The following is a 19,531-nucleotide window of genomic DNA, read 5'->3' as shown; positions in this document are numbered from 1 at the left end:
CTGCCAGTGGCCACAACGGATAAGTAAATGGCAGTACGTACACGATGCCAAAGATTCTTTCTTTGATGTTGGCAGTTGTGGCGGGAGACGTTTATTCGCATAGACCCTCAAGTCTGGGGTTCTTTTACATAGGCAGGCTTTTTGGCTTCTAAAGCTAAAATTGTGTCAAGGACTAGTGGTAAACACTGTTCAAGATGCCAGTGATTACAGTTACTAGTGGATAGTGAGAGGGTGCTCGTATACGTTTCATTTTGCTTTTTCCTGAAGTCAAACATTGGATTATGGCTACGAGATCAGTTTATAGATTTCTTTGATAATCTACAGTGCATGCAAGGGACATGCACACTGCAGCCATGACTGTCATCCTGCCACAGCCAATGCCGATCTGTTCTTCAATTCATTTATTTTTTTATTTGGAATACCTTACGGGGCTCTAAAGGGCATTGAGTAAACGGGGCGAAAATGATATTATTACACGAGGAACAAAAGCAAAAATACAATGCATGGTGCAAGGCAAAAAAGGAAAAGACTAAGGAGAGTACAGGGCAAAAGCTCAAATGTAACATATATCAGTACAAACTACGTAATGTGTAAACAAATACGAAAAGTAAGATAATTGCAGCAAAACTGCAAAATACAAAACTAAAGAAAAAGCAGCTGGCATGATACTAATGTGAATGAATAACAAGCTGATGCAAAAACCATAACATAACACGGGCAATACGAACTCAAAAAAGAAACTAAGCACGATCCGATCTCGTTTTAAATAATACTTGCGCAGCTGGCCTGAATTAATGCTCTGTGGACAAGCATAATGGCATTAGTAGTGTGAATGTATTGAAGACTAGCGCTGGGGTTCTTGCATGGATACGGCTGAAACTGTACTGATTATGTAAGCGGCATGAAATGTGTAGCACCTGGCATTGTAGTGGTATTTATGAAATTAGCATAAATGAGCGATGAAACGATCTTGGGAGAATTGTTGAACTTGATGTGTGTTAAGCTTGAATTTGAGGCTGCATATATTTATAAGCGTAATTGCGCATCTGTTCAATACAGATTCAAGCATGCTGATTAAGTAAATTTAGCATGGGGATGGGGCTGTGTAGATGACGCAGATTTTATCTGTGGGTGCTTAATTAGCTGTTAAATCGGCCAGTTTTCGCACGTTATTAGGGGATTTTCATTAGGTTTGGTGCACGTATCCCAGCAACCTGGTCATAAGCAGTTGTACTTGCGGTCAATGCCTAAATATTTGTACGACGATGCCCGAGACACTACAGTGTTACTTATGAAGTATGTGTAGTTAGAAGTGGTACATTTGCGATTGAAATAGGTAATTAGTTGAGGTAGGCGTCGTTTGCTATTTATCACACTGAAAACTGAAAATTAGGTTGTCACATTGGTAAGCGAGAGGATCATCTGTGGAAGTGAAAAGTTGTAGCCATAATGTAAGAAATATTTCTTCGTGCACTGTGGTTGCATGGTAAGATTTTGTTACTGGGCAGGGCATCAGTGTACATTAGAAACAATAAAATGTACATTAGGAGCAGTAAAAGGCCAAAAGCACTGCTTTAAGGCGTAACCAGATGTTACATAACTTACGTCAGAAAGAAAGGAAAAAAAATTATTGCTGCGCTTCGAATATTTGTGAAAAATGTTTCCAGTGCAGCCATAACTGAAAGCAGCTACCTACACAGTCTGTTGCTAGCCTGGAATAAGTTGCAGCAGATGTGTGGTGTTTGCGGGAAGGCTAATTTTCAGAAATGGAAGTGATTATGAGGGTAGAAAAAAGTAATTTTCAAAAAATGTCTGTGGAGAAAAAACGATTGTTGCTTCGTGATTATGGTGGCAGTGGACATCATAAAACTAATGAGATATGCTAATTGCTAACAAAAAGTACTAATTAACTTTTAAATTGCAACAGATTGATGTTTGGTTGTAATCAGCAAATTCTAACAGGGTATCGGTGCATCCAGTATCAACCATTATTAGAGGTGGAAATGTAATTGCCTTCGGGGCTCCAATGCTAAGAATTTCGACTCTTCAGATGCATGAAATGTCTGTGGTCTTGCCTAAATGTGCTTTTTGGCTGCCGAGTGCCTGTTTCACACGTCCGGAGAGCCCGAATTTCAAGTGTTGCAGTGCCGAGGGCAATTACATTTTTTCGCATCTAATTATTGATATTGTATGCACTAAGGGCCAGCTACAATTTGCTCTTTACATACAAACTTCTGTCATAATTTAGACAATAATTAGTAAGCTTTATGAGTAAGCTCTATGTATTTTGCCTAGTAACGAAGATATTCGTTTTATGACATTCGCCATCATGATCATGAAGGAGTGACAATTTCCTCTCAAAAGACCTTTTTTTTGAAAATGACTACTTCTTCCCACAAATACATAGTAGGTGGCTGTTCGCTTTGCAGTGGCATTGCATAATGGCTGTTAAAAAAGAAGCAGTAGGACTGGAGCAGTCTTATTTTTACTTTTGTGCATGTGGTCGTTACACATGCTGTGCTATCTACTCTTGTTCTGCTTTCCTTATATTGGATTTAAATGCATAGTAAATTTTATGCCAGCCTGTAAGATGAATACATCAAATGATAGACTGGGTTCCTAATGGAGGCTAATCATTCGTTTTTTTGCTGAGCCATGGGAAGAGGAGTGTATGTTGCAGCAGTTTAGCAGCTTTGACTGCAGGCTTCGAACTTCAGAAATTGATATTTCTATAATAGTGGCCCTTTTGACATTTGTTACTAGTGGGCTGGAAAAGAGTATGTAAGCTTGGTAGGTACTGATCGTGGCAGAGGAAGTAAGGAAAAGGCAGCTGCAGAACTGGCTACGCAAGTTGCAATAAATAGCAGTAGCAACAGTCCAAATACACAAAAGCCAGAGAGGGCCATCAGATACTATGTTGCCATGGGCAGTGCAGGCATGTTTCATTTTACAGTGCATTTACAGGGCACAGGATGCAGCACGACCCAATGATGTGGCTGTAATCTGTAGGTGCTTGTCTTTGGAGGTATGCGAGATTATTGCCATTGTTGTATCGAGTCACCTTTTCACAAGCATGGTAAAAGCTTGTCAGCACAGTATGTTGCAGGGTAGCTGTAAATAAAGATAGGAACTTTACTGCTAAAAAAGCAGTGTTGAGTTTTAAAGAAAAAAATACTAAAGTGAAGCGAAGATGATAAATAAAAAAATTCTTCAGAACCCACAGCGGCCACACAAACAGCTGCGCAATGTTTTTTGTTTTTGGTACAACTTCCGTTCTGAGTAACAGATAAAGTGGGCCCAGTATTCTGCACTTGCGCTTAAAATGGGCTGATGATGCGTTCCAGCCACTTTTTTTTTAGACCGTCTGGTTGTTTTTGGAACTTTCATACTCTGTAGTGTTGTGGTACCTGTATATTTGAGCTTCGTAGCTGGGTGTTCATTTTGACTTTTATGGGCTGCGTGCAGTTTTAATGGCCTTTGCTGACTGCACTGACTCGAAAATAGGTAATGCAGAAAAATAAGTTGTGGAACAGCCTCTTTATTATTATTATTTTTTTTTTTTGCAGTGTTTGCCTCAGTTGTTAGTTTTGTGTGCTCATTTAGTAATGGGAGGAATGACCGATGGCATCGCCAGATGAACTGAACAAGAAGACACTTAGTGCCGCATGTGGTAAATAGGCCTTGTGAAAAACCACAGAATACTTTTTTACCATTTGCTTTTATTGTTGCTTCATGTGCTGATTTAGTAATGAGGGTAATGTACGGTATTGGTGAGTAATGAAATAAACAAGCATATGGTTAATCTCACCTGTAGTAAATGCGTTTTGCAGAAAAGTAACAGCTTAGCATTCGCTTTAGTTGTTTCTTCGTGTGCCGCCGCAGTGGCTCAGCGGATATGGTGCTCGGCTGCTGACCCGAAAGACGCGGGTTCGATCCCGGCCGCGGCGGCTGGAATTTCTTTGGAGGAGAAATTCTAGAGGCCTGTGTACTGTGCGATGTCAGTGCATGTTAAAGAACCCCAGGTGGTCGAAATTTCCGGAGCCCTTCACTACGGCGTCTCTCATAGCCTTAGTCGCTTTGGGACGTTAAACCCCATAAACCATAAACCAAACCTGTTTCTTCGTGTGTTGATTCAGCAATGGGGGGAATGACCAATAGCGTTTCAAGATGAAATAGACAAGGATATGCACAGTGCAACCTGTAGGAAAGGGGCTTTGTAGAAAAGTCAGTCACAGTACGGCTTTTTTTTTTTTTTCATCACTAGAACAACTTTGTACAGCAGTAAAAAGGAAATTGTTAGGGTCTGTGGTGGCATACTTTTAAAGTGCATTTAAAACCAACTGTTCTTAACTTGTTGCCACCCTACCTTTTGTCCCAACTATGCATGTATGGAATCAATTCCGTGTATAGTTTGTTGCTATGCATGGTTTTTTAACATTCAAGTGTGCTCCGGTAACTCGTACAACCGCACCTGATGGTGCATTTGGAAAACCACAAGCTCCTGTTCACATTCTAAGAATTACCACTTGGAACTGTGCCACGCAGTTCGTTAGCATGTCCAGAATTTCATGCTGCCTAGCTGTGATGAAGCATTAATAAAAGTGTTCTAATTTACCCAGGCACTGTGATATGTGTGCACGGCATGTTTCAGTGTGCTTGATCTCGGCTATTATGTGCCTATTGCGGATCATAATAAGCCACACGTTCTTGCATTGGATCCATGGCTGGACAGGCACACGTGCTCTGTGTGCACATTCTGTAGCCATTCCATGCAGTAAGAACATTCATTATCTGCCTTTACCAACTGTCAGATGTGATAAATTCTTTCCAGGCAGCAATAGGTACAAGTGCACCTACTGTGAACTTCCTGTGAACTGTGCATGTATTGTTATCTGTAGTACCTTTGCTTTGACCTTCTGGGCAGAATGCGATAAGTGGACAGGGCTGCTATCTGTAACAGCATAGCTGCACTATGTGCAACTGACTAGGGATATCTCACAGCCTTTCTTTTTGAAAGGTAAAAAAACCTCTTTGTTGCATGGTTTTTCCATGTGAGTGGCACATTTCTAGTGGGCTCTTGCATGAAGAATTTAACCTGGGTGCCAACAATGAATTCTGTCCTCGATGAAAGCAGCTGTCGCATCCCTGAGTTGCTTGCTGGGATTTCTTTTACTAGAGCCTTGCAACACAGTGTTTGGACATGGTATTTTGATATTAGTTTTCTTTTTTAATTTGAGCTTATACAGGGTTGTAACTGAACTCAGTGTATTTTGACGTGCACAGACCAAAGGTATCTTTCATCTGTTTTTATAATTGTTACTTGCTACAGTCAGCATAGCCAGCCTGTTGGATTGTTCTTGACAATGAGATAAAAGGTAATGAGAGGTACAGGAAAAAGAGCATCATTCTCATTCTTCACCAAGTGCTCACACAAGCGCCTAGACAATGGGCCTTGACGACATAATAACGGCGATTAGAAGCCCCGGAAAAAACGTGAAGGGGGAATTCGTGCTTACGTGCAGCTTCTGTTGTATCCTTCAACGGAAATGCAGGCTCAGTTTCTCACTGTTGGCCTGAGCTGTAATTGTGGCTAGCACCCAGTTCTCTTCAAGTGTGAGTCGAAGGTGGTGCAAAAGAATGAGGCATTGAGGTGGACTAAGCTGATGGCTAGCCGGGGTGCCCTTGACGTGGCTTCGGTACTGGCATGTTATATTCAGTACCCTGCATTCAGTGTGTAAGGCTGTAAATTCGCATATAGAAAGAACTGTCTGAACATTTGGTTTCTGTCAGGCTTGTCATCTCTTTCCTGTCGCTATTTTTGGTGCATGCATACATACCGGGTGTTTTAGCGAACACTTCGAAAAATTTTCAAAGATACGCTTTTTGGGGTAAAAATATGGCCTTTGTAGCATATTTAGCGGACTCCAGAAAACCAGTAGGTCATAAGTAGTAAGGTGGTTTAGTAATTTTTAATAATTAACTTTTTAACTAGTAAATTTAGGCGTCTAGTTACAATTAGAAATTTGTAGCTGGTTACTAGTGATAGCCATATCAGTTTTTAGAATTTCAATAATGAGATTACCCTCGCCACTGTGGCTTGACAAAATTTGGCTGAATCATGCGAATATGCATGTGCTTTCGAAAGAATGCCAGCAAAGCAACTCCTCCATTGCACGTAACTAGTCAAAAAAGCCAAATTTTGTCAAGCCACAGCACCAAGGGTACTCGAGTTTTCAAAATTCTAAACACTGATATGGCTGTTACTAACAACCGGCTACAAATTTCTAATTGCAACTAGACGCTGAACTCAACTGGTTAAAAAGTTATTTATTAAAAATTGGTTAACCAGCTAACTACTTAAGACGATTTACCGGTTTTCTGGTGTCCACCAGCACTGGTAATACTAGCTGCAAAAGCCATATTTTTGCCCCAAAAAAACTACTTCTTAAAATTTTTGAAAGTGTTTGCTGAAACACCCGGCACATGCACATGTGTGCATATATATATATGCGCACCACACGCTCACACTTCTAGCAAAGCCAGGCAAAGATGTTGCCTTTATTGGCGCAACAGCTGAACTCAAACAAAGGTTGACACAAACATGGTATCTGGTTTGTGTGCTTTGCACTTCTCTCTTTTGCCCCTGGGGATTGCCACCGACATGCGCTTCAGTGAAGTACTTCCTTGTGACATTACTAGGGGCTTTGAAATGAGATGTGAACAAGTTGCCTTTGCGTGGTTGCCTCATCTTGTTAGTAAGAGTGATGAAGAGACATGTGGCAAGTCAAAATTAGGCGAGCTTCCCGCTCGAGCTTCTTCACGAGTTGTCTTGGGAAGTGCAGGAAGAAGTCGCAATCGCGCTCATAATAATTGTTTAATTTATGTTTTGACTTGAAGGAGGCGGCTGATATGTCCTCCACTGGCTTTCCCGGCGTTTTAGTTTCTAGTTTGCGTTGCATCTAATTTGCTTTGAAGGACTTTAGAGGTGCTATGTTTCTTTATGAAATAGAATTTACGGTTAGATTGCCTATCTTTCTTTTTACTGGGCGTCACCCGTGCGTAATACGCAACAGTATCTCTTTCCTTGCAGACACTTTAATTTTTCATATTCGTAACATTGAGTCACATCCTTTAGTAGTTGTCTTTTCTTCAGTTATGTAGCTGCATTTCTGAGAATTCACCATATTGTGCTAGTAGAAGAAAGAGTACCAAACTTGCATGCTGTGGAAGTTTCCGATAATTTCTCATTTTTGTAAATACGTACTATGAATACTATATGCATAAAATCTGCAGAATAGGTGCAGGTGTAACATGTAATAGAAGGGTGGCAGTATTTTTTTTGGCTAATATCTGTGCTGTAATGCATGTCCTAGAAATATGCTGCGAGATGGATGAATTTTTTTGGCTTATTTCCTTTATGTACATTACTATCAATAAAACACTTGGTTTAGAAGTTATATCTTACTCTTTAAATGTCATATAAATTAGGAAATGGCATAGAAAATATTGCTGCCTAGTCAACGTTGACGTGGCAGCAATATTTGAATATTATTCGCAGTTTCACTTTCGCACGTGATCAGCAATCCTTTCATACATTCTGGCTAAGATTTGTTTCTGTACATGTCTTTGCGTGAACATCTTTGTTTAAGCCGTTCTGTGTGTTCATGTTAGCTGTAAGTTCGCAGAGCCTGTCCAATTTTAGATGCATCTTGCATTGTGTACTTCACTTTCACGACCAGTGCTGGGTTTTGCACCATGGAAAAATGTGTCCAAGCATTGTCCAGGTTAGCATTAAAGGGATACTGAAAGAAACTCAATTCCACATTTATTTTTAGTAAAAATCTCTCTCTGGCTGTATTGATATTTGTCCGGAAGCAGAAGATGAATTTTTCATGGAGAATATTGAATTTAAGAAAATTTCCCTCTGCTCTATTCAAACTTGTGACGTCAAAGACTGAGGCAGGCTCCGTGATCACCATTTGGATATTGATAGGGCTATAGCTAGAGGTTGGACTTTTCGGTTTGTATTTTTTAAAATTCGGCGGACTTTTTTTTCTGTTTTTATTTCAGTACGCTATTTTCAATTTGCAATTTTGCAATTTGGGGGGGGGGGTATTATTTTTGACGAATGAAATAGTACTTACTTTTTTGGTGACTTGGCACTTTTTTGGTTTAATATAGCCATTCTGTGTGTTCAAAAGCCATGTAAACTTCATCTTGGTATTTTTGTCATCCTGAACAATTTTTTCACCGGTAATTAATGTGCGAATGGTAGTACTTGGAACTGTGCATCAAAAAAAATTGCTGCACTCATTAAAAGAGTAACCCAAGTTAAATGAAGACAAAACTGAAGTGGAAGTTTGCTTATAATTAAGGACTATAGGTTGACAAGTTATGGTTAGGTTGTCACGTTGCATTGAGTGCAAGGCCGGGGCATCATGTGGTCTGCATGTTGATGGCAGCAAGGGAACTGCCGCTGAATTGCAACATTGAATCGTGACGCCAATTTGCAACTTAGTGTCGTGTCCTACATGCATTTGATTAACCTGTTTAACCGACTAGCTGCTCTAAGCAGGTGATGATAGTAAAGGGACAGAGCTTAGATAGTAGTCAGCTAGGAGATGATGCTTCCCGCTCTGCATGTAAGCTAGCAGAGCAATACCACAAATAGCACAACTGCACTGCGTTATCTTACAATACCATTGTTGTATCAAGCCCCTTGCTTCCTTACTTAGTTAATTTTGAAGTTTAAGTGAGTGTAACTCGCATTCAGCAGCCAGCTAGCTATGCCCTGAAAGCAAAAAGTACTGGCCTTTTTTTTTGGCTAAAACCGAATTTCGAAAAGTGAATTCGGGTACTTTCATCTTTGTTTTTGTTTTTTTTTTGGTTTAAACCAAAAAGTCCAACCCTTAGCTATAGCCTACTTTTAAGGATTTGCGTGGAAAAAAACTTCCTTAGGCATTATTTGACTTCTGCCGCGAATAAATGATATTCACTATCAATCTCCAATCCAGTGCTTTGACTTGTAAAATTTGCTTTTTCTTATAGTTCCTGCCTTCTATTTGCCATTTGGCGTTGACTAGCATTGTATTGTATCAATCACACTGTATTATATCACATTCCATTATATTTTACTACATTGTGTCGTATTTTCGTAGCCTTGTATAGTTCTCTACGTTGTATTCATTTTGGGCCCCGCTGTTCCCCTTTCTTTATGTAATGTCCTAGTAGGGCCTTCAAGGTTACAAAAATGAGTGCTGATGATGGCGCCTGCATTTCAATTTTGTTTTACCCTTTCTAGCTCATAAAAGATCAGTTTTCTGTGGAAGCAGCATCTTTGTCATTTGAACACGGTAATACAGGGAAACTTCCTACAGGGAATTTTTCCTCAATGTCCCTTTACATATCGCAAAGACTGCTCAATCTTTGGACCCATCTTGATGTGCAGATTTTTCTTTCAAGATCTACGCTGTGGTTTCCACTGCGAAAAAAATGGGCAACCCAGTGTTGACTTCGCTGGGGTAAGGCACGCTAACCTTGTGCAAGTATACCACTCGTGCAGAAGCTGTGTTTGCGCTTTGGCTGACCTCTGGCAAGTAATCTCAAACCTATTCAAAGGGAGGATATATTTGGGCAACCAGGAAAGTTTACATAGATAACGTCTTTTAAAGCGGATTGGTGGCATCGAGGTCGGGATTTGAATCCTGTATCCTCTCGCTTAGCAACATCTCAACCATTGATCCACCACAGTCCGGAACATGGCTCAATGGTGTAATACTGTATTGCAGTGGTGGCATAGTTGTTTGAGCATCCGCCTTGCATGTGGGAGGAGCAGGGTTTGATCCCCATTGCCACCGGGTACCCACTGGTAATACAGTGAGTACAAGCTTTCCCCTGGCCTCTGGTGCTCAGCCTCTTTGGGGTGAAATACTTGGGAAATGGGTCATTGACCCCACTTTGAGCAAACGAAAGAACCTTGTGCCGTGGCGCTCTTTGGCCGCAGATGCCCTTGTGCCATAAAATTTTAGCATCATAAATAGTGCAATAAGGTTTTATTGTAGCTTACTGCACAGCCTTGGTTAAAATTAATTTTATTTGCTGACTCTTGTTCATGTCAACTCATCCATCATCACTTCACTGCCTCTCTAATGCAGAACTCTCATACTGGGTTCTACACAACTCTTAGGTTCCTTGGGGTGCTTTTTAGGTTTCTCAAGCACCTAAATCCATGCATGTCTCATCCCTTACTTTTCGATTACTCACTTTTTTTACCTTTGAAACTAGCAGACTGTCTCACTATAGAGCCAGTGATTTTTAATGGAATTTGGGCATTTTTTAAGCAGCCGTATGTCTTTGCGCTCTTTTTTCCATGCATGTTAGCCAGCAAAGGTCAGAAGCAAATTTAGACGGCTTTTTGAAGCTGTTGGGATTTCCCCGAGGCTAAAAAGTTGGGAACCCCTGCTTTGAACGGCAACTCCAAGGGTTTTTGTGTATCTTGAGTTAGTGACTGCCATAGTATACTTTAGCCAGTCAGATCTCTTTTTCAGCAAATCATTTTTTGCGATACTGAGCACAACATTTTAAGGCACTAGAGAAGAGCTAACCAAAATCAAATCTTGGCCACACACAGGGCTGGAGGCAGTCTATCATGTCATGCAGCGTTTGACATTGCAGGCATTTTGACTGATGGAGTGAAATGCTTGACAGTTTTTGTTCAGTAAGCGGTGGTGTGTCCCCAATGTTTGCAATGTCACAAATGCAGTGCTACCGGTAGGAGTTGTCGGAAATCAGATTGTGAAAATGGCGAACTTTAAAACTGGATTTTTGCAAAATGCACAGCTGCTCAGTTTGTCAGAAATTACTGGGGTAGAGAGAAGAACCTACAGTGAAAGTTTCGTTAGAATATAGGAGTCCCGAAAAACCCCCGGAGTTATCGTTCAGTCCGGTGCTCACTTGCAGCCACTTCTGTTGTTACCTGCACTTGAAGGTGTGACCCATTATCACCTGTGCCGAGCTTTTCTGTCATTCTCCCTGCGTCCTGAAATGTGCAAAATGAAGTTGAATTTCCGTGTCCTGTCTGCTCACTGTGCTGTGCCCGGCTCTACTTTTCATGATGCTGTGCAGTTGAAGAGTGTGGACCTGGTTGAACGGTACATGCAACGCATCCGCGAGGTGCAACCCGTGATCAATGCGGTTGTTGAAGACAGGCTGGCGGAGGCCTTAGCTGAGGCCGAAGCCGCTGACGAGCTTGTGGCCTCCAAGACGGTTACACCCGAGCAGCTGGCCAAGGACAAGCCCTTCCTTGGAGTGCCGCTCACAACCAAGGACTGCTATGCCGTCAAAGGTGGGTTTTGGGGGTGGGTTTAGTGCATAGCTTTGAACAGAGAGGGCGCTACACATCCAGTGAATCTAGGCCGATCGAGGCAGAGTCTGTATGAATGGCTGTGTTCTACAGTTCAGTGGAGTGTTGTCTCTTTGAGGTTTGCGTTTGCATAGTAGACATTATGGTCTACTTGGGGCATCCTTGCTTGATGCCAGGTTTGGTAGTTGTTCTTATACAAGGGGAGTCTCTTGCTTTGTTAATGAAAGATTAATGGTTTCTTCTTGAAAGCGGAAGCATGTATAAGTGACTGAAGGTGTGCCATGCTTTCAGGAGTTCCAGAAATATGTAGTCAATTTTTGCACAGGTTACTCTAATTTGTTTTTTTTTTTCATCTCTTTAATGAGTACCATAATGGCATGTGGCATTGTGAACTCCTCTGGTTTCAGGAAACCTATTTTGGAGCAGCATACAGAAGTACAGTGTGACAGAAGGGAAGCGGTATTTTGCGACGTTCTAAGAGGAGAGCTTAGGCATTATTCATGTTTCCATGTAATGGTGTCTACTACAACTTATTCGGTTTACATGAAAGAGTTGCAACGCTTAAAAAAGATAGTAGCGGCGAGTGGGGTGGGGAGTAGGCATACTTAGAGGGCATGCATATGTCCGAAGTTGGTTTGGTGCCAGCCCCTTGGCAACAGTACCCACAGAGGTGGTTCTATAAAAACATGGAACTGCTCATGATAGATGATGTGTGTCTCAGAAACAGCTGATAATGGGGGAGGCACCCTTTCAAAATTCTACAAATGGCATGCTCTAACTGCATCACTAGAGCCAATGTTGAGGCCTGGGCAATTAGTACAAATGCGCATTGCAAGTTGTTAGACCCAAACTGGGCCATAGCTGTCTGTGAACATTTACTCTGCTCATAACACTTTGGTTAGCAAAAAAATGAGGAAACAATGTCAGATAGGTGGCATTCAATGCGGTGTACAAGAGTGGTTAGAATTATCACCATTTGGTTGTGCATTGATAAACCTTGAAATCTGATAGTGCAACTTCCTCTGCAGCTTTGACTTTAGCTGAACGACATTTAATACTACTGCTGCCAGCACTTGTGCGTGCTGTTGTCTAGATGTCGCAGTTTAAAGATGACATGCAGAAAGTGCACAGAAAAGCACCATGCTATCAGTGAGCCTCTAATTAAAAAGGCTTTGAACAGCCCTCATTGTCTTCAAGCAAGAATTAAATATGAGAATCAAATTTGGGGCTGCAGCTGTCTCATTTGCCTTAGTGTAGTGCTGGATTACCATCAGGCCTAGTTTATGAATCTGCATGAAAGGTACTGTGGGAAAAAGAACACCAGCTGGATGACACACTCAGGTGACACGCAGTGGGTACCCGTGCACTTAGTGGAAATGCTGCGTTTATCACAGTGGCTACAGTTCAAGGAATTGAGACAAACATTTCATGTTAGGTCAGTACTGAGCCAGGAGCGTTGAGGCAGTTACTCCAGTTTGGGGCATGAAGTTTTGAGCTGGAGAGGTATGGAACAGCGTGCACCTTTCCGTTTGCCCTTAACTGCGGTCGCACTGTGTGCAGGCATGCTGCAGGACTCCGGGTTGGTACTGCGCCAGGGCTTCCGCGCTCCGCAGGATGCAGAGGCCATGGCCCTGCTGCGTGCGGCCGGTGCCATCCCGCTGGCCGTGACCAACATCTCGGAGCTGTGCATGTGGTGGGAGTCGTACAACAACCTGCACGGCCGCACCAACAACCCGTATGACAGTCGGCGCATCTGCGGTGGATCCAGTGGTCAGTTCCTCTTTGTTTTTCTACAGGCCTGCCTGACCGCAATGCTAAGCCTAACGGTGCTAAGCCTAACAGTGCTAAGCCTAAGCTAAGCCTAATGAAAGCAATGCTTCTGTTTGCACGTAGAAAGCATGGAGGGTTGGTAGCATTCTTAAACACAGTGGCATTCTGCTTTCTACTTTTAGATGAATGGATATGCAGGTGAAAGGCCAATATTACTCTGCTGCCAAAAGTGACCAAATGCATGACCTGTGCATGTTACGGACAGTGTTAAGCTTGAGCTGCAGTGGTTGCTGTTTCTTCTGCACCCATGCTACCAAGGTGGGAGGGTGTTAAGTGGCGCCACTACATGCCACGAAATATGTGAAACACCCTTTCAGGCTGCAGGTGCCATGCGGAATGTGGATGCAAGAAAGAGAGGGCAGCTGGGCTATAAACCATCTTGTGCTATGTAACACGTGTGAGACTGCAGGTCTAAGACTGTTGCTTTGCAGTGATGTAAGGAGGACAGTGAAGAACAAAGGGCTGTGAAAAGAAATTAATGAAAGCAGGCAATATTATTGAAACCTTATGTTGTGCTGACATTTTCTATTCCAAACAATCGGAAGGAGTTAAAGTTGCAAATTGTGGACACATGAGTACATGACTGTGAGTACATGACTTGGCAGTGTGGGCATATCGTGTTGTCATATTTAGAGCAATGCAGGGGATAATACTTGCACGCAAGGTTGCCCACGATCACAGAAGGACTGTACACTAGAGCATCTCTTATACATACTCGCTTGAAATGTGGGTTAGGTTCGAACATAATCACAACGATTCCCCAAACCTGCCAGCATCGAAAGTATGTTCTCAAAGCACTCTGAGTTCTGTGGAGCTGCAAAGAACAAAGTACACTGAATGTTGGCGCAATTTGGATGCTCTTTGTGAAGGTGATTTACTAGAAAGCAAAAACATAAGTTGGTGCAATAAGGATGCATTTCTAGTCACTTATAGTGCGATAGTACCATTTTCGCCCTATTTTGTGTTCCAAGGTCATAATATTCCACCGAGTTAGCAGCGTTGCTGACGCTGTGATTTTTAAACTTGCCAGTTTATAAAGTCAGATATGGGATAATTCGAACTTCGAGAATTTATCAGTAGATTACAAGCACTGAAAGCCATACCAAAAGCTGTAGCAAATAAATTTTCCATTTTGTTCAAAGGTCATGCACAATTACATCAAATGTTATTTCTATATGAAGTGCAGTCTTTTTGACAATACACCATAATTTCACCACCAATTGGGCTATTGTAAAACATTTCCAATCATGCCGGCTTTATATATAACCACGTTGTTGGTTATGCAAATTTGCTGAAAAGTATGTACGATGACTCTATCTCCATACAGAGACTCTGTAGGACAATGAAAGAAACTTGCATAGCTTTGGCATATTTAAGTTCAAATTTTCGGCAATTTTCGTTTTCAGCAGCTTCATCATTGGGCCGGAATTTGAAAATCCCGTCTGTATTTAATTAACGTAAACTGCAAAATGCTGCAATTCATCAAATCAAATGCATTGCAAAGGTCAGGGTTCATGCTGGAGGTTGCGTTCTCTTTTTTTTTTCCGCATCACAATTGAACGAAATCCCCTTAATTATTTTTGAGCTCGGTGCAATTCCATTATCATACCTGCTTTTCTATCCAATTTATTTTGTTGCATTTCATCCTGTTATTTTATACACATCACCACGCGCTTAAACCTTGGATTACACACTTCAGCTCTTGCGATTCTTCTAAGAATCCTATAATCCTTCTAAGAAAACTAGGTTTTGTTCAGCTGCGTTTCTTCTTCCATTTTTTATCTTGTTTAATTCTTCTCTAGCACTGGCCACAGCCAACATACAGTGTGCACTTCAGGCTGCTGACCTGTATTGCAAATGACGTGCATTGATTCCCACTTGGCATTTCTTGCTGGTGCAGGTGGTGAAGGAAGTCTTATTGCCAGTGCTGGCTCCGTGTTTGGTGTTGGCACTGACATTGGTGGCAGCATTCGGATGCCAGCGTTCTTCAATGGCATCTTTGGCCACAAGCCTACCAGAGGTCAGCCGCCCTTTCTGTCTTGTTTGGACCTTTGTTGTCACTGCCATTAATTTGTTTTTTTCTTTTTTTTCTGCTGTGCTTCAGTGCAGTCTTAGCACAATGGTCAGAAGGCTTTTAGTGCCTCATGACTGCAAGATGGAATATGCACATCGGTTAAGTTCTCTTCATTCTCAGTGAATATGTATATGTATTATGTGAATTATAGGACCCATATGGGTATCGCAAGACCTACATGGGTCCCATTATTTTTTGTGTGCATCCGCTTCCTCTTTTGCTTAAACCATAAACCATCTTTCTACAGCAAATCTTCATTGAGCCTCAGACTATGCTAGCTTGGGAAATTTTAAAAAGCACTGTGAAACTGGGCAATAGTAAAATTGCTGAACACTTTCTTTTATTGTATGCTGCTTTCATAACAGTGAGACAGTTTTTATTCTTGTCATGTGAATGCTAGCGCTACCTACAAGCCTTTTTCTTCAATTGAATAAATGTCATTCTTAACAATGAAGTGCCCTCAGCTATGTTGAACCTGCTCAACATGGCATCCATGTCGTCTCTATAATCATATTAGCCGTGTCTCTAATCTGTAACCATCCTTACATAACATTCCTAACATGGCCGACCATCCTTGCTGCATAGGGTTTTGTAATGTTCAGTGGCAGCAGTTTGTTGATGAATAATTTTGGTCGTTTGCATTTTTTTACACTTACTTGCATACATACAGTTGGCAGCATTTGTGGCCACAAGCTAAGCACTGTGCTTGCACTACATGCAGTGCCAGTCATACTTTCTCGTTGAGTGTGGGAGCAAGTCTTGAAAAGCTTTATTCCTAATTTCGCTTTGGAATACATTGCCAAGCATGCACCCCCTCATAAAGTCAAAAGGCAGCATCGTCATTCGGCAAAGTGACATAAATGAGTTTTCAGGTGGTATGTTATGCCGACAACGCCGATGACTAAACGCGGAATCTACGAACGGGCGCCTAAGAGCTGCACTCTAAAAGCTAGAAACATGCTGTAAAAGAGATACACAAAAATGTTTATACGCCACTCTTTGAAGGGGGGCAGTAAATGGGGTGGTCCTATTCGTTATATGCATTTCTTGAATTTTTCCCATGAAAGATTTTTTCAGTGAAATTCACCTCTGGTACCTCACCCCCCCCTTTAAGTACCCCCTGGCAGTAGCTCTAGAATAGAAGAATGATATAAGGTCATCTTATACACTAAAACTGAATAATACAGGGTCTGTTCTGAAAGTAGTAGGACTCGTTCTTTCCTGGGCGAACGTGCGGACGAGAGGTGGTCTGCGCGTGCAGGATCTTTGAAGGGGGGTATTGGGGATACTGGGGAAAATGCCAGTCTGCTCTCGGCCCTTGAAGAGAGGAGGTCGCTTGTACTGTGAACCCCTGTCGAAACGTCTCGTCACGCAGAATCATGGAGCGTTTACCAGATCAGCGATACGCGATCAAATTTTGTGTAAATCTTGTAAAAACGGGCAAAGAGACTCGCGACATGATTAAGGAAGTCTACTGAAACGCTGCCATGGGTAGACAGGTGTTTTTTGAGTGGCACAAGCTGCCCCGAGAAGGTAAGGAAAGAGTGGAAGACGACGGCCGCTCCGGACGCCCTTCGACCAGCAAGACCAACGAAAATGTGTAGCGAGTGAAACATTTAGTGAACAGTGATTGTAGGATGAGTATCAGAATGATTGCTGATGACTTGAGCATTCCTCAAACCCATGTTTTTGAGATCGTGACAGAAAACATAGCCATAAGGAAAGTGTTCGCGAAGTTGGTGCCGGGGGTGTTGTCAGAGGAGCAAAAGGCCAACCGGAAAGCGATCTGTCAGGACCTTCTTCATCATGTCAATGAGGACCCCGATTTTTTGCCCAGCACAAGGCGGCAACGCTGCCTCAGCCCCTTACAGCTCCGCCTTGGCACCGCCAGACTTTTTTCTGTTCCCGAAAATAAAATCGACGCTCAAAGGGAAACATCACGGATTGGTAGAGGCGGTTCAACAGGCCGTGACGAGGGAGCTAAACAGCATTCCGGTCCAGGCGTTCCTGGAGGCGTACAAAAATTGGAAAACCTCATTAGCAGCAGCGTGTAGATGGGGAAGGGTGCTATTTTGAAAAATTCTAATCGTTTTTACTACTCTCATGAATAAATTTTATTAAAAAAAAGAGTCCTACTACTTTCAGAACAGACCCTGTATTTGTAATCTCAAGCTGTAGCAGTCGCCACATAGTGTCTCGCTATGTGGGTCCCTTAGGCTTCTGGCATTCATTGTTAACAAAACCTTTATTTAACATCTGCAATGAGTGCTGATATCAAGCATGTGCAGAATACATGTGCAGAATCAGCTGTCAGGGTGGGCGTGATTAACTAAGGGGCTCTTCATTCACACGTGCCTGTAGGTTTATGTGAAGCAAGTTTCATGTCCAGTCATATAACACAATCATTCTTTGTGGAATAGAGAGCATGGCTCGCATGAGTTTGCTGGCTTTACGACAACTAGCCATTTGTTTATAATAACTGGACCTCCCTTTTCTTGTTTTGGAAAAGAGCTCTTGTGTGCATTGTTGGATGCGAAATCTAAATGCTCCTCGTGCCAGAGCGCTTTTCTTTCCTCCCGTTCACGTAAGAACTTGTGTTTTGGGGTTTGCTCTAGAATTGAGACATGGCACGAATACAGAGTGGGAACAGTTTTTCTTAGAAGCCCGGCCTGTTGGTTTGGGCCAAAGCTGCACGTGTACAGCCATTGTTCAATATATACAGCCCGAGGAGATTGCTTCCAAGCCATGCAGTTGCTTTTCTAGCAGCTCTTGGAACGTTAAACTCTGGAGAGGTGAGGATGAAAATTTCTCCCGCCTACGAGAACGTTTAGAATGGTCACGATGTGAAATCAGCCATGCTTCAGGCCCGGAAGCGAACCGAGTAAGGTGCGTAAATTTGTGGCAGGGTGTGTATATGTGTGTGTGTGTGCACATCACATCTGGCTAAGAACGTGCCTTTGTCGGTACAGGGCTGGTTTCGAACAAGGGCCAGTACCCACCAGCACGAGATGACTCCCTGGATGCCTGTCTGGTGGCAGGCCCAATGTGCCGTTATGCCCGGGACCTGGCACCCATGCTGGCCATCATGGCTGGGCCCCGTGCATCCCTGGTGCCCTTCAAGACCAAGGTCAGTGGCCTCCTGGGGGTGCCGAATGATTTTTCGGACTCCGATCAATGGGACTTGTGCAATACTTGGGCTTTAGTGAGGATCCTCCACGCATTGCATAGGGACATATACTGTCAGTAACAAATGAAACATGAACTAGAAAACTGAAATGCCAGCACATAAACACAAATTTGTCAGCTGCTGGAGAGGGAATACAAGATAGATTAATTCGAAAGGGGCCAGTACTCGCATAGCACTAGTGTTGTCGTGTTCATTCAGTGTGTGTTTTTCGCGCTGTTTTTACAGTGTCTAAAGGAACGTCTTCACGCCTTAGAAGCAAAATTAACTTGTACTTGTGAGCTTCCCACTGCTAAGATCTTCTCATTTTGCTGTTTGTGTTTCAAATGTCTTGTGTGCCTTTTTCATTTGTTGCTGATATTATATATTGAAAGTCTGTATTTCGGACTCTGTGGAGTCCAAAAGTCTGATTTTTCAACCTAACATAGATGCGAGCAAACATCTCTGCCATAAACAGCAGAGTCATCGCCACTGTCACTGACATGGAAGGGGCCAGCTGGATTCAAACTAATTAATTCAGATGGATTGGCTTGGTTAGGCTTGGCAATTTCTGTACCTCATTGTTGCCACTCAATTTCTGTACCTCATTGTTGCCACTTGAGTTACTGGCATGCTGTAAGTTATTACGGTGGTTTAACACGATACACAATATTTGCTGTGTGAATGGTGGTTTTCGGAGCGTCATGGGCCGTGGCTCCGAACAGGTGCTGGCAATTGTACTTGTCATGCGTAGAATAGCTGCGCTGAATGCGTCTAGTGAAAGCCTGCCCAGTGACTGCACGTGCTCAGGGCCAATAGAAGTGCATGGGGAAGAGCAGAGTGACAGGGTGATTAACTGAAAAATGGCACAGTTCCCTTTTCAACCAACTTCTTGATGAAGCACTTGGCACATATCAGTGATGTCCTGACCTCAACTCTTTCAACTAAATTTTCATCTGAGTAGAACTCATTGCACAAAATGTCATTTAGAAGGTGATGCTTAAAATGTTAAGAAAAACGAGTTCACTATGTGGCCTCAAGGACAACTTGCTATCACCAAGGTTTACACTACATGGAGGCAAAAAGGACCATGCAATTTTAC

The 19,531-nt window shown here is 42.5% G+C and overlaps 1 protein-coding gene across 1 annotated transcript in view; it reads left to right on the top strand.

Annotated features, from left to right (window-relative positions):
• Positions 1–19,531, top strand: part of LOC149359328 (fatty-acid amide hydrolase 2-A-like) — a 29,927-nt gene that overhangs the window by 2,311 nt on the left and 8,085 nt on the right. Inside the window, exons 2-5 of the mRNA XM_089571583.1 lie at positions 11,125–11,344; positions 12,923–13,132; positions 15,093–15,212; positions 18,236–18,393. Of these exons, the coding sequence (XP_089427709.1) occupies positions 11,125–11,344; positions 12,923–13,132; positions 15,093–15,212; positions 18,236–18,393 (708 nt within the window). The remainder of the gene's footprint in view (positions 1–11,124; positions 11,345–12,922; positions 13,133–15,092; positions 15,213–18,235; positions 18,394–19,531) is intronic.

This window comes from Amblyomma mixtum, chromosome 2, assembly GCF_055824585.1.
Source record: "Amblyomma mixtum isolate Tamu chromosome 2, ASM5582458v1, whole genome shotgun sequence".
Lineage (NCBI taxonomy): Eukaryota > Metazoa > Arthropoda > Arachnida > Ixodida > Ixodidae > Amblyomma > Amblyomma mixtum.
Note: the sequence above shows the minus strand (reverse complement) of the source record. Positions and strands in the feature narration are given on the sequence as shown.